Below are 15,906 nucleotides of genomic sequence, written 5' to 3'. Positions count from 1 at the left end.
CCTCCTCCCAGGCTTGCAAGGCAGATAAAGTACAAAGGGTTTCTCTTTAAAGCTAGATGTAAAAGAACTTAAAATAACATGTCACTTAGAAGATGAATGATCTCCTACTACAAGGGGAACCAACTTTTCCATTTTTTTCTTTTGAATTGTACATGGATGAACATGAATTTACTTTTCTTATAGCTTAGAGATTTTATATCTGTGGTATATGTCTGCAATATTTATCCATTTTCAGTATGAGACAAGGATAATTAGTTTCCAGGGACTGGTACGAAGACTGCTGAAGCAAGTGCTGCTGCAGTGAGAGAATGGTTGTGTGCACATGTACACAGAAGGATGGGAAGATGACTGTGAAGTGATAGAGGTAAATCACAGCAGACATATAAAAAGCTATGATCCAAGGCAGACACACAAAAAAGGAATTACCAGATGGTAGCAAGCAGTATTCTCCATTTGCTTGTGAATTCCTCAACTTTGGGAACTTCATGCATGGTTTCATTTGTATTTTTGATCTTTATAAATCTAGTTGCTTCAGAAGGCACGTCATTTTACTTACAGACTGATTCAGCAGCATTTGTATGGTCCAGGTGTGCTGCCTGTGGAACACAGGCCATCTTCTCAGAGTCCTGAAGCAGCTTCAGAAAAACCTTTAATGAAAAAAGCCATTTAGAATCCATTTTCTAAAATTATTATTTATATATATATGAAATATATATCATATATATGCACGTATGTGTGTATATGTGTGTATATATATGTATATAGGTGTGTATATGTATATAGGTGTGTGTATATATATATATATGTGCGTGTGTGTGTGTGTATCTCCTAAACCATCCAGACTGTCAGAAATTACTACTGACTGCTGTAACCACCTTGCTGGAATATGACTATAAAATTAGTCAAGCTCTCTGGTGAAAATTTTGGGGATAAGTGAAATGAAATATGTGTCAATAGATAGAAAAGCACCTATGCAAAACATTGCTGTCCAATGAACAATACTACCTGCAAAGATTTTTTCAATAGACTGTCTGCTCTTGATCAACTTTTTATGCTCCTAAGCCTTAAAACTTCAGTTCTTAGCAAGGGAACAGTTTAACTCTTCTGATGCTCCAGCTAGAAATCTATGCGCACAACTAGAAATGTCACCAAAGAGTTCTAGTTGTACTAGTACAGCTTAATCTAATGTACAAAATCCTACAGAACTGAGAACCTACATATTTCAGGGAATTCACTATGTGAACTAAGGATACTCAGGAAAAGTTCCTAGATACGGGCAAGCACATGAACTATAAGGTTACTGAAAGACATTTAAAGGACAAAGCAATCATCAGAGACAGCCAAGGTGAAAAAAGTCTTGTAAAACTAATACTACAGAGTAGATTGGGCAACAATGTGTGTTTTGTAGCAAAACATTAGTGTGCTTAACCCAAACTGGGGAGAGATGATAGGATCCTGTTACATAAAATCACCATGAGAAAAACTGAAATAATTTTTTTATAAAATCAACAATCTAAAAATATGCACTCGTTTAAAATTAAAAGGATTGAATTTTCTTAAGTAGGGGAACATATGTCAGAAGGGACTTATAGTTAAAATTATAAAAACACAGCAGAATTCACCATCATGAGGTCTATTGAAATGGTATATACACTTTGCCAAACAGCTTTGTGTTCAACCTACTACTTCTTGCTTAAACCTGTTTCACAATTCTGTCCACATAAACCCTTTTGAATTTCACAGACATGTATTTAATTTTCCTGTACCTCAACCTTGCAGAAGCTTGGAACAGCTTTTATAGTGAGCATTATTCACATACTCCCCACTTCTTGTAAGCTCAAACTAAAAACACAATTAACATTTTCTTATCTTAACCTGAACTTCAATTTAAACAGTGATCTAAGAACCTCAGATAAAAAAAAAATAAAAAATAAAAATTAACAGAAAATACAGGTACTGTGAGCACCTCTAATTAAACAGAAAAAGAACAACCAATTTTTTCTTTGTCTTGATGAAAGTTTTCTTTTACCTCTGTTTGGGTTGAACTGCAGGACAGATTATACCCACAGTGCCACTTTCAGAAATCATTAAGAAACCTTTTATTTCTTCCCATAAAAGAACCTGATATCAACAATAACAAAAAGTTCCTTGTTTCCAAGGAACTCATACAATACTCAATAACAAACAGTCAATATGAAGTATTTCATAGATCTTGAAAGATATTTCTTGACTTTCTAAGGTCTGACAGTTACAAAAAACATATTTTGCTTAGTCAATACAATTGCCGTTTAATAGTGGTTATTGATTACATTTGTTACCTGCCAGCTTTCAGGGAACAAGTTTAGCCATTAACAACTTCAAGACCAGAAATTTCTGGCCTGATATTTCTGTATTAGACCCTGAAGGCAGATCCTGACAGTCTAAAGCCACATTCTAGTTTGTTTTCTTGGACCTTCTTGCTGATGGCTCTGAACACCAATTCTGTAAAGAAAACCAAACTAACCTGTAACAGCTGAATCGTACAATCACTGAATGTCCTGGGTTTGAAGGGACCTTTAATATCATCTAGTTTCAACCCCTCAGCCATGGACAAGAACACCTTCCACTGGACCAAATTCCTCAGAACTACATACAGCCTAGTCTTGAATGCTTTCAAGGATGAGACATCCACAGCTTCTCTAGACAACCAGATACAGTGCCTCACCACTCTCACAAAATAGAATTTCTTCCTAGTGTCTAATTTAAACCTACTCCCTCTTGTCTTGTCACTGCATGCTCTTGCAAAAGGTCCCTCTCTGTCTCACAGGCTTCCTTCAGGTACTAGAAGGCCAGAATTATGTCACCTCAAAGCCTTCCCCTCTTTCAGCTAAACAATCCTATCTCTCTCAGCCTTTTCTCATGGGAGAGGTTCTCCATCTCTCTGTTCACCTTGGTGGCCTCCTCTGGACTCACTCCAACAGGTCCCTTGTATGCTGGGGATCCCAGAGCTGGACCCAGCACTGCAGGTGGGGGCTCAACTGAACAGAGCAAAGCAGAGGGGCAGAATCCCCTCCCTCACCCTTGCTGGCCACACTGCTTCGGGTACAGCTCAGGAGATATTTGGCTTTCTGGACTGTGTCCACTGCTGGGTCATGTCCAGCCTCTCATCCACCAGCACTCCCAAGTCCTTCTGGTCAGGGCTGCTCTCGATCTGTTCATCCCCCAGCCTGTGTTGATACTGGGGGTTGCCCAGACCCAGGTGCAGAAATACCAGTACTTTTGCAGCAATACCAGCTGGTATTGCTCAGCTTCATGAGATTCCCATGGGCTCAATTCTTGATCCTGTCTAGCTCCCTCTGGACAGCATCCTGTCCTTCAGGTGTGTCAACCATTTGGTGAGACCGCAAAGTACACCTCTGTGGCTAGGACAATGCCTACACTACAAAACATTGTCTGCACATACTTCAGTGTCAAAACAGCTGCAGACACATTTTCTTATTTCATCTCATTAACTCACTATAGAGACGATGTAGCTATACCTTTAAAAAAAAGAAACATCCACCAAATGGTTTTCTAATGCATCTGTCACGATCCACAAGGTGGGATTCGTGATGTGGTTCTTTTATTTGATCTTAGAGTACAAAAGATTATCAGCAAACCAGGGACTTAAACAGCAAAACACACTTTATTGAGTGCTCATCAGCACTAATATGCAATAGACAGAAAAGAGGAGAAAGCAAAGCATAAGGAAAAGAGAGTTAAGGGGATTATAGCTACCAACGTCAAAGTCCACTCAGCCATCCAATGACACAGAGTCTTCTGTCTGTTGGGGAGATCTCAAAGGAAGGTAAATTTGGGGTGTAATTCTATAGTCTTCTACAAAGCGAGGGGCACAAGGCCAAAAACAGGAGATTGATGATCATTGTGATATATTCCATTACACAGGGGGCAGGTGTAGACTGCAAACCATGTCTTGCAAGTCTTTGTTCACCAACAGGAACAAGGGCAATGTGTCGTGGAAACCCACTGTGCAGGATACAACGCACAAGCCTTTGCACATCAGCAGGAACAAGGGCAGTGTACTGTGCAACCACCTGCAAACAATCACTTAGCAAACATCCACCTCAGCTAGGCCCAAACCCCTAAACGTAGTCCCTTGTGATATTCAGGGTCTCTGTCTCTGTCCTTGAGACAGTTGTGAGACCGATGAAAGTGTCTTTGGACCATCTCTTACAACATCTTATGCCTATTGTAGCTTCATTGCCATGTACTCTGATACAGCTATAAAGGCAGAAAGCCACCTGCATTGCCCAGTCCTCCCCATGGTATCCAGTTTTCAAACATCCTCTTAAGAATGGGAATCATTAGGGACTACATTGTACAGAAGGTATGATAATTTACCTGATGTTGTACCAGATATTGTAGACAGAAGTAGTATTAACCTAACAATGTTATTAACAGAGTGAGCACCCTCCGAAACACACAGGTATGGAAAAGTCAGGTTTAGGCACCATGACAAAGAAACAGTATATTCTTGCTATATCTAAATGATGGTATATTCTAGACCTCAGCAGAGCATCCTTTTCCCCACATGCCCTAGAAATTCCTGCTTGCTCAGTTAGTCAGAACATGGTGTTAATAACAGCAGGGTTGTGGGTTCAATCCCCATATGGATCATTCACTTAAGACCTGGACTTGATGACCATTTTGGGTTGCTTCCAACTCAGAATGTTCTGTGAAATTCTGTAATTCTGTGAAATTCTGTTTAATTTCTGTTTTGACTAGCAAGTCTATATCTGACTTGTCCAGATGGCTGTTAAGAAAGACTGTGCATCTGGTGTTTCTTTCAAACCACCAAGTTCTCAATAGGTATAGGAAGTGCTTTTTTGTCCTTGAGCAAACAAGTATGGCCAAATGACAATACTACAGTGAAAGAAATTAATATGATTGTGCCATCATTAGAAGTTGTTGGAGCACTCTGCATCTCACTAGAAGATGCACATAATTTCAAGGAGGTATATAGCTTTCCCTGGAAGGTTTTGATGCAAACTTTCAAGTTATTTCAAGGAAAAGAATTTAAAAGCAGTACTCAATTAACAAATTTTGACACATCTTATTTTGAAAAGATGTTAAAATCATTTTGTTCTCTCCTCAAAGTAAAGCAAGAAAGCAATAAGCTTTGAAATTTTCAGAGCTACCAGAAAGTGAAACAGCATCTTTCAGAGAACTCTTAGTATGTGCTTAATTTATTTAACTACCTGTCTTCTCCTTTTGGTTCTACCAACACTTTGGATTACAAGTATAAAATACATAAATACAAATGGTTGGAAAATATATATAAAGCCTAAATTTGAGCAAATGTAGTATTAATGCGATTTAAAGGTGTCAGAAACTGATTTGTTAGAACTTTAAGATTCCTTTGCAATATGAACGGAAGTCCATTTCCCCTCAGTTAAGACAATTTTTAAAGAGTGTTAGTGTCCCTCAGAATGAAAAAAAAATAATGATGAGTGTATAGGAGAACAAAAAGAAAGGATATAAAAAAATTATAACACATTTCCTCCTTTAAGGCTGGGGTTCTTTGTTTCCAGATTTAATTGCTTGAATAGAACAAATAGTGCTATTATGTGCTATCCTTTTAGTTCCCAATGCAAAAAGGCTTTTGGTAAGAGAATAGAGAATGGAGGTTGTAACGACAACTAATGATGTCATACAGAGATGACAGAAATCGACCCAAATTACTGCATTAAATCTTCAAGCTGAAGAATGATACATTAATATGTAATACCACTTTTAAAGATGTTTTTAAACTCCCCCTTCACAGAACAGCTAAAAGCAAGCTCTTAACTGAATCACAGATTCATCTCATTGAGGAATCCTCCTCATATCCATGACAGCTTTACATTTACTTTATACATGCTTGTTCTGCAAAGTGCTGTGTTATCCCATGCTGATGTAACCCAAAAATATTCTCCATATATACATTAACTCCAAATCTATAATATTTGGCAGCAAACAATATTATTCCTTATACCATATTAATAATCTTATATAAGAAAATCAAAAACTTTTCAATAAATTTTTGACTTGCCTCATAAAATCTTATCTCAGGAATGGAATTTTTTTCATAACATCAAATAAAATATTTATTAAACTTGTAAACTATGTATGATAGGAGACATGATGATAGCCTCCTATCACTACTTGAAATGAAAAAATTATTTCTAAAAGATCTTACAGTACAGTACTTGGATAGTGATGGTTTAGGGAATCATGTTATTTAGAAATTATAGATGGGGTAAAAAGAGTCCAAGGGAACTAACCTCTTGTTGACATGGCTATTTACAAATAGCTAAATTCAGAATGATGAAGATGTATAACAGAGTCTCTTCCTCTGTGTGTATTCATCTACATATATGTGTGCATATATGTTCATATATACATATATCAAATACTTTCTCTTTTGGTATACACAGAAAATATTCTTTAGATATTTCATCACACAATTTGACTAAGTCCTAAGCTTCAGAACTAGTAAGTTGGAAAGCATTTTTTGCAAATTTTTTTCTGTCAAAAGAGCCACCTGAGCTGAACCACCAAACTTGAAAGTTCAAAGCTTCTTCCAATGCTATTGGTTTAGGACTCTCATAAAGTCAATGACACATTACATTTCCCTTAAGTTAATGCAGAAATAAACATTTAAGTGTTACATAGTTCATCACTCTTCACATTTGATTCTTGAAATAAAAAATATGTCATAGTAAAGTGGGCGCTGAAATTAACAGCAGAGTAAAACTACAAAGAATAGATTTTACCTGATTTGGAAGGGTTTGTTTGTTTGCTTGCTTTTTTTTTCCTTTTCTGAAAACATGCTTCTCACAATAAATTGTGCTATATAAAAGATTCTTTAACCAAGAAAATGGCATTAGACAGGAAAATTACAAGTACCTCTTCCAAGGTTGTGTCAGAAATACCATAGCCAGTCACATGTAGAGGCTGAAGGCTTTGATCTAAAGCTTGAAAAAGACCTTTAAAAGCAGTCTTATCTGCCCTTTCTGGGATCACATAGGTCAGCTCAGTCCCACTGTTCTCTTTCAAGAAGGCTTCTGGAATATAGTTCTGTATCAGAGATGTGACCTGAGCAGTGTGCTTAGCGTCTTTGATTTCAAACACAGAGGGCTATGAAGAAAGAAAGATAATCATGGAGAAAAAAAAAATATTACCAGAAGTATTAGTCTTGATATTAGAATTCATGCAGGAAAAATTCCACTGATGGAACTGCATCACAGCTGGGATACAGAGACTACCTCCCAGGAATAAAGGACAGTGAGATAAGCCCCTTTTCATCTAAACACTGATATTCACCGTTTTCAAAGATGCCATTCATCTAAATAGCAATAATAATACCACACACTCAGAACAAACAAGAAAGCCAATATAAACATGTTTTCCTTGTTCTCTAATTATCTATGTCACATATTATTTCCTGTCAGGGACGTACATCTCCCTTAAAATATGCTTGGCAGGCACTCTCCAGTTCAGTACAGTAAACTTTTAACATACCTTTTTTATGAATGTTAGACTGTGTCCCTGGCCATATGTGTCCCTCAGACAAGAGGGAGAGCCACAGCACCTCAGATGACCATGTTGCAGAATGGCTATGTGATCACTGAGCACCTCGGCCTCATCAAGATGGTGAGTGGTAAAGATGAGTGTGCAACCTGCATGAGAAAATTGGTACATGTCGACAAAACCTGGTTTCCAGAGAAACCCCTCACAAGGGTCCCTTAGCCTTAAGGAAACATGTTTTCAGGACTCTTCAAAATCTTAATTACAGGCAATAGACAAAATCTGCTATCGGAATTACAAATTAAATTAGATTCACTTCTAAACTTGCTTTGCCCTGTTTTATCCATAGCAAACAGTATTAAGGCTTTAGAACCTCTAGCTGTTTTTAAAGCTTAACAAATTCCTTAAAAAACAACATAACATCAGTGTTTCTTTCAGTGGATCATTCAATGTTACTTATTACAGCTAACTGAGTGCTCACTAGATGAAGACTTTGCTTCCCACAATCAATTTAAGAAGTAGTGTAGCAGACTGATTGTTGAGTATATACATATTATAATATACACTAGAAGTATATAAGCAGCTATATACAAATGTATGCAAAATGGGAAATGGAAACCAGAAAGCAGTTTTGAGAAGCTGAAGAGAGGGGAGAAGCTTCAAGTCAGGACTTAGAACTAAGCTCAATGGTTTTTTTTAGATTGCGCATCTTTCTGTAAAATAGCAGATAATTCTTGTAATGCCATTTGACTCGCCTTAAAAATACCCAGTTCAGCTTAACGTTTCCTCAGAAATTAATGGATTTAGCTTCTAACAATATTTTGACTACACTTGGACTATCCAGTTTAAATTTATTAGGAAAAAGAAAAAAAACAGAAAAGAAAATAAGAAGCAAATTATGCACATAAACTTTGTACCGGCTTTGTACTTCAGAAGAACATCCCAGATACTACGGCGAGAACATGGGTCTACTCCGGTGGTGGGCTCATCCAGGACAACTGTCTTTGAGTTTCCAATAAAGGAAATGGCAACTGACAGCCTCCTTTTCATTCCCCCAGAAAGGGCTCCAACAGGTTCGTACTGATGTTGGGATAAACCCACATCTTCCAGAGCTCTGAAATAGGAGTACAGAAACAGGACCAATTTTGAAAATGTTTTTCTTGTCACATTCTGTCCACTCAGAGAAGAACTACTGAAAAGTCACTATAAATGGAAAGTGATATAATCACTAATTCTGACTGATTATATATTTTGGTGTCAAAAACAAATAGGAAAATAAATATTTCTACCTACAAATCATAAATGCTTGATTATAGCCCCTTTAAACAATGATAAAGACTGTTGGTTTCATAACTCAAGCAGTGCTTCAGATTTTGCAAACTACTTAAAGAACACTGGAAATGCCTGAGATTTTAGGAAATGTGCAGTCATTTGCAGTAAAGAAGGTAACACCACTCTTTTTTTTTGCTTTTTGAAGACATTTATTTGTAAAATAAACTGATTAGCAATCCCTGAGTAGAATAATACTATCTAATCAAATTGAATATAATTCCAGTGTGTTAAGGACTTACAGATGTTTCCAATTCAGCCCTTGCTCTCTGATGCGGATCTTGCATCTGAGCATGGTATGGAAACATGATTAATAAAGGCAATACTATAAGGCCTTTAACTTACTTTTCATCACACTGAGCATCCAGTCACTGACCTAAGAGCTTTCAGCTACGATTAGCTTGGCAAGAAATACATAAAAGGCTCAACAGTCTTAAGGTAAACTCCTGAATCATTTGATAAACATGCAGACTGTAAACCATGTCATTTACTGGAGAGAATTTCTCATTTTTAAGAAAACAGGTTTCAATTCCAGTTCTACAGATATATAATGAAGAAAATTATTCTTAATCTCTTTAGAAGCCCGCTTTTTTTTAATAAAAAGCTTCTGTTTCATTATTTTTTTCTTTTCTAATTTCTCTGACGTCTTTTAAAGCATTTGTTGCCTCTAAAAATATTTTTTCATAGTAGCAAGGCCTGCAGAGTTCTGACTGTTCTTATTAGTTCCATTAGTATGACAGACTGCTGCTAGAGTTACAATTTAGAAGTTGTTGAGGGTTAGGTGTCCTTTTTTTTTTTTTTTTTTGGTTTTGTCGTTCTGGCTTGCCCGTGGAATTTTTACCCATTAGCTGCGGAGACAACCTAACTGTGGGTATTTAGTGGGTGATAAAGGACAAAGAGTGGCCGGAACAGGGGGGGAAAGGGGGGGAAAGGGACAGGAAAGGAGGGTGGGGACAGTTTTTGGCTGGCTTTCTTCGGCTTCGGGAAAAGACATTCGTTTTTTGCTGGGTCGCGGAGCTGCTGCGGTGGGAAGAAGGGAATTTCGCCATCACCGAGACGGAGCTGCTGCTTCTTCTCCTTCTCCCCTCTTCGTCGATGGCCTCGCACCCCCTGTCCTGCCGGGACGTGTGGCAGTGCCAGCCACCACCGCGGAGCTGCTGATACACCTCAGCCACCAGCCCAGGATCTCAGCTCATCCCTGCTGTTCCAGCTGAGTGTTCCTCAGAGCCCTGCAGGAGCACCAGGACTGCCCGCCTGAGGGGTTTGTGAAAACAAAGCCTCTCCTCCATCCCTCTCAGCCGAGAAAGCTGTCCCGGGGTCCCTAGTTCTGTGTTCCTGTTATTGCTGTAGTTATTGTTGTTTGTTTGCCTGGTTATACTAGTAAAGAACTGTTATTCCTATCCCCAGATCTCTGCCTGAAAGCCCCTTGATTTCAAAATTATAGTAATTCGGAGGGAGGGGGGATCTACATTCTTTCATCCCAAGGGAAGCTCCTGCTCTCCCTAGCAGACACCTGTCTTCTAGAACCGAGACAGAAATCTAAGTACCATAAGATACAGAATATTATTTTGCATCAATTTTAAAACATTTACTAAGTTTGTTTTGTCTCTGTAGTTCTAGAGAATTCCTTCTGTTGTTTCTGGGGAGAACATAGTGCCCCATACCTGAGTTTGTTCAGATCAAAATTTAAAAGTAACAGGCTTTTATGATAGCTACGAAAAAAGGAAAGCCACTTTACCACAAATGCCTCTGCATATGCCTGATTGTACACTTAGGGAGAAGTCCCATGAACTTGATGTTTCCCTTGAAGCATGGAGATGCCCAGCCCTTCACAGAGTCTAGTATGACTCAGAAGGTAAACAAAAACTATTTACACTGCCTCACTGTTTGAAAAGCATGTCTTTTACTCCTGAGTAGAATAAATGCAGTTTGCTATTAATGAACCAGATTTCAGCTTGTACAGTTTACTAGTTAGTTTAATATACAGTAAGCAAAAATAAGATCTACTCCTATAGCAAAGAAGTATCAGCACAAAAACACTAGCAAATTTCTTTAACCTGACAAATGGCAAATCCTCTGACTTCATTTCAGAACTCTTGTTTTTTCTACTGGATTTTTAATTTTTAAACCTCTTCATTTGTTAAAAACATTTCAAGGCTGAATTTGGCAAAGGAAAATGAGGTGGCCTATTTAAAAAATTGTAACAAGTACTGCCTTTGCCTGGATTTTCTGGTTTTCTAACCTTCCTTCCACTGCAGGTAGAGGGAATGGAGGATAATTAATACATAAATACATTTTGTTGATTTATCTAAACAGCAGGTTTTTTTCTATCTGCTCTTCCAGCAAGGATAGAGGTAAGACACAGAGCATGAGGTGGAATCCCTGCAATTTCTACAAGGCTAACCACTTCCACTAATGATGTGAAAACATCATTATTTGATGGTTCTGTATACCAGACTTTTAAACATTGACAGTTCCACTAGAAATATATTCCTAGTTAGAAATAGGAAACCTACTTTCAAGCCATGATTTCAGAACATGAAATATGATAAAAACTCTCTAAACCCTGCAGTTTCCATTTTTTTTTTTTCTTGCAAGTTTTGCATTTTCTCTTTTTACTTGGGTGGCTTGCACTAGTCATTATCAATTTACTTGACAGATTTCAAGAAATGGAAGGAAAGCTTACCCACTGACTTGCTCATTCAACTGTTCTTTTGTCCACCTAGGTGCCTTCACTGACCCGTAAAGCAGGAGATGTTCTCGCACAGTCAGTGTGTTGAATAGGACATCATACTGGAGGCAAACACCCAGCTCTGTCCTGATGGCAGCCAGCTCAGTCCGTATATCCTTCCCATCAACAATAATGGTACCAGAGCTTGGTGGATACAGACCAGTCAACAAGGATCTTATATAAGAAAAGAAAAAAACATTCAGCGAGATAACATGCAATTATCTCATCACTTAGATATCCTGAGGCAGGTTCTAGCATCCTTAGAGCAACATCAATTCAGTTGAATATAGTTATAGAAACATCACTAATATTTTGGGGTTGGTGTAGCTATTTTTTGCTTTTGGTGGCTTTTTGGGTTTGGTGGGTTTTTTTGGTTGATTGGTTTGTTGATGGGTTTTTTGTTTTGTGTTTTGAACATGATCTCGAGAGTTCTTAATTTCACTTCTTCCAGAACAAAATCAATTTATTTTCCCAACCAAATCTTGTTGTAATGCATTTAGAAAAATGGTATAACCCAAGCTGTACCGCCAAAGTATAGAATGTAAGTTTCTTCCCCCTTATCTCTTTCTTCCCATTTCTCCTTACTGGCTGTGTGAATACAATCCACCCTCTTTCCCTTGCCTTCAAAAAGACGTGTGTTATCAATATTCTTCCTCTTTCCCCCCTGCTCTCTTTCTCCATGGGATCCCAAGAACAAGAATAAAGCTGAACTTCCATCTCAGCAAGGAAAAGAGCCTCGGTTTAGTTCCTCTGTTCCATGCTATAATTTCTTTCCTGCCTCCCTGGCTACTGCAGGGCGGACAGTGGCTATAGAGAAGCAGGGATCATATAGAATGATAGCAAAATCTAACAAGTTATTATTTCCATCTTCACATGGGTGTTCTGTGAGGAGTATTTCCCAGTTAGGTCCCATTCTGCATCACTGGCTTGATGAAAGCTGATTATAGCTAAAAGAAATGTAGAAACAAACTTCTTAGTTGAGACATTTTTAAAGATAATTTTTTAATTTCACTACTTTCATTTCTGGTCAACTGCCAAGAAAAAAGTACCCTGCAAACTCTATGGACAAAAACACTATAAACTCTACTCTCTCCATGTGATGAGTATATATAGGCTGCCAGAAAAGAACACTCCTTCAAGATGTGTTCAACTCTACAACCAGACATACCCAGATCCTACTTAAGCTGTTCCTGAGATATCACATCATGGTTTAAGTGGCACAGTGGACTCAGTTCTCTACTTATTACACTCCTTTTATCATAGATATACAACCTTCATTTTTCATGTGTTTTGAGTAGTGTATCAAATATTTATTTGGGGAAAAAAAAGGCACAACAAATAGTTCACAAAATTTTAAATTGAAAAAGCATAGCAGAGAACAGAGGGTATAGCAACAGCTTTAAAAGTCAGACTTACATAACTGTTGACTTTCCAGCTCCATTAGGTCCCAAGAGTGCTGTTATCTGGCCCTTATGGAAAGTGAGGTTGAGATCTTTAACAGCAGCCTTCTGACCATCCACGTGCTCTTTGGTAAGAGACAGCAGCACAACACCAATGGTACCTCCTTCAGTGCAAGGGACTTTCCAACTCTGAGGTTTTCTTGCCTGGTCTGTGTGGGGAAGAGTAGCAGAACAAGCAGGTTGTTGAATATAAATGTGTGTGTGTGCATATAAAAGGAATACCAAAATAACTTAACCTCTGCTACCATTTACCAAACAGATGTTCAAGTTGTATGAACTGACACAAATTACACTGAAATGAAAGATACCATGCCAATTAATATTTGCTAAGAATTTGTCCCATTTGCAGTTTTAAAAAGCGACCTATAAAAGTTATGCCTAGTTATATGCATGTCTATATATGTCTTGATAAAGTCATAAAATAGTTGCTGTATTTTATTTCTAGTAAAAAATAATAACATTACTTGAATAATTTTTTATGCCCATAAGCATTAGGAAATTGTAACTGTGTAAGCTACTTCATGTATGTCATGCAGTTTCAGGCACACAACATTGACATAACATTCACAGGCTTAGGCAGTTAATCTTCCCAATTCCCTTCAGCCAATTAAACAAAGCAGACCTCTGAAATGATTCAGAGCAGCAGCCTAGTTTAAGCATTCAAGGTGCTCAAGACAAGCAGATATCTGACAGTCTTCTGTGAGGCAATATCCTCAGGAAACTGAGATGCCATATGACACAAATGAAGTTGCCTTCCTTTCCATGTCAGGTATGTACTACTTTCCAAACATGAGCACAGTCAATCAGCAGCGCCATTACATGATTACTTTTAATACTTTATTGACTCATTACTACTGAGAGATCTAGCAGTGAGTTAGTTATTTTCTTTTTAAGGAAAGGCAAGCCAGATTGGAATATTAATCTAAAGAAATAAAATTTTATGCCAGAGAATTATGAGAAGAGATAATTACTGTTATGAATATACATGTACATAAGATACTTATGATTTATAGTTATATTCTTTACAATAATTTTATGTAAATAACATGCAAACATGTCAAGAACTGAGAACTATCCTATACTTAAAAAGATGGAATCATATAAATCAAACTATAAATTTTAAAAAATACATAATTATTTTAAAGATTGGGTTTTTTACACTGTGAATGAAGAAGTTGTTTTGCTGCTTTCACACTCAATTTAAAGCTTCTTGCAAAAATTCCTTCTAAACTTGAGGTCACTTGCTTGCCAGTGACTACCAGCAAGGTAGCAAGCAAGCTAGCAAAGTACTACCAGCAGTTGTGACACTGCTGAGATCTCCTACCTCTCTTCCAGGTACCTTCCCTGCTGTTTCCTAAATCTGCATACTTTAACAGAAAAGCATTCAAGTGCAGAGGCCTCAGACAATGTAGCTCAAGAAAGACTCAGACGGAGAGCTCCAAGTTATTTGCAAGCACTAAACTGATTACCCTGGGACTTCTCCAACGGGGAACTCCATGTGGGTATGCAGCACCCTGGTCATTGCCAGCCCAGCTGTAGTTGTAGTTCCAGGTGGTAGGATCTATACTCCCAGGTCCTCCCTCAGACACCTCTGATTTCCTGAATGAACTTGGGACCAGCCCTTACCTGGGTTATATGTAACAAGTGAAGAAATTGCCTGGAAGCAAGTCACTTGGCTGTTCCAAGAAAATTCTTCATGGCTGCATTTATCCTATTGTCAGCACAATGGCACACAACTCTTTTAAAGGACAATAAGTCCCTTTGCTGCATGACAGTTTTAGCATTCACACACAGGCAATTTGCTATCAACCACATAACATGAAGAAAAGTGACCCACCAATCACTTAAATAACTTGATCCAGAAACCACACTAATAATTGGTAAAGCGAGAAGTCTTTGTTTTCCACAGATTATGTGGTGAATCCAGAGGGAAACACTGGAAATCTTCATTTTATATAAGGGCCAAACACAATCATCTTAACAAGATGGAGTTGTTCCAAATTGCAGAGATTCAGACAAAACTCATACAAATAATTTTTCCATAAGTGTTTAAATTAACCTCAGGACATTTTGAAGTCTGCTCTAAGCTGGAAGACAACTGTATGTAAAACTGCTGAGTTGTTCAGCTTCTTCACCTATGTTACAGACAACTGGATCATTTCTAAGATATTGTAACTTCCAAAAAAACACAACCTAACATGTTGTTCTAAGGCCCAAGATGGAATACAAATGAGAGTGACTTCTTCCTTCATTTCCAAACCCTAAACTAAATGTAGGAATGTCCTTAAAGGGACTGGAGATGGGGGAAAAGATAAAAAAAGCTGAATTATTTGTAAGCAAGTGAGTGTACATAGTAAAGTAGTGAAATTAACTGGAGGCCAATAAAATTTAGTTACCTAACAGCTTTCTAGACAAAAGGCTAAGAAGCAGACACAGAAAGAGCAGTGATTATAGAAGTGGGAAATTAGAAACAGAAGGGAAAGAAATTAACAAAGTTAATTTTTCCACTGAAACAAGAAACAAATTTTTAAGAAGTTAATAAAGCCCAAGAAGTTTCAGATTCAGTGAGAGTATGAAAGGGATCAGTGAATTCCAAAAGATCCAAACAAAGCAAAGAGGGAAAACACTGGGACAGGATGAACCCAAGAGATACTTATTTTACATCTTTTAAAGAGCTTTCTTAAATATTTCTGTACAATAGCTTTCACAGAATGAATTCATCATTACAGGGGGTAGCAAAATGTAACAGTTACTATATAATAGTCATAGTATATACTATATGAGGAAAGAGAGAAAGATCTAAACATATAATACTGGATCAAGCAATGATAAAAGCAG

The 15,906-nt window shown here is 37.6% G+C and overlaps 1 protein-coding gene across 1 annotated transcript in view; it reads right to left on the bottom strand.

The window, feature by feature from the left end:
- The window catches only part of ABCA13 (ATP binding cassette subfamily A member 13), a 202,523-nt gene that overhangs the window by 103,595 nt on the left and 83,022 nt on the right, over positions 1-15,906 (bottom strand). The window contains exons 27-32 of the mRNA XM_033519359.1: positions 13,025-13,207; positions 11,564-11,782; positions 8,466-8,662; positions 7,543-7,700; positions 6,892-7,158; positions 557-647 (exon numbers count right to left, since the gene is read on the bottom strand). Coding sequence (XP_033375250.1) covers positions 557-647; positions 6,892-7,158; positions 7,543-7,700; positions 8,466-8,662; positions 11,564-11,782; positions 13,025-13,207 — 1,115 coding nt within the window. The remainder of the gene's footprint in view (positions 1-556; positions 648-6,891; positions 7,159-7,542; positions 7,701-8,465; positions 8,663-11,563; positions 11,783-13,024; positions 13,208-15,906) is intronic.

The sequence above is a fragment of the Parus major genome, chromosome 2 (assembly GCF_001522545.3).
Source record: "Parus major isolate Abel chromosome 2, Parus_major1.1, whole genome shotgun sequence".
NCBI lineage: Eukaryota > Metazoa > Chordata > Aves > Passeriformes > Paridae > Parus > Parus major.
The sequence above is the reverse complement of the archived record's forward strand: the minus strand, read 5'-3'. Positions and strand labels throughout refer to the sequence as shown.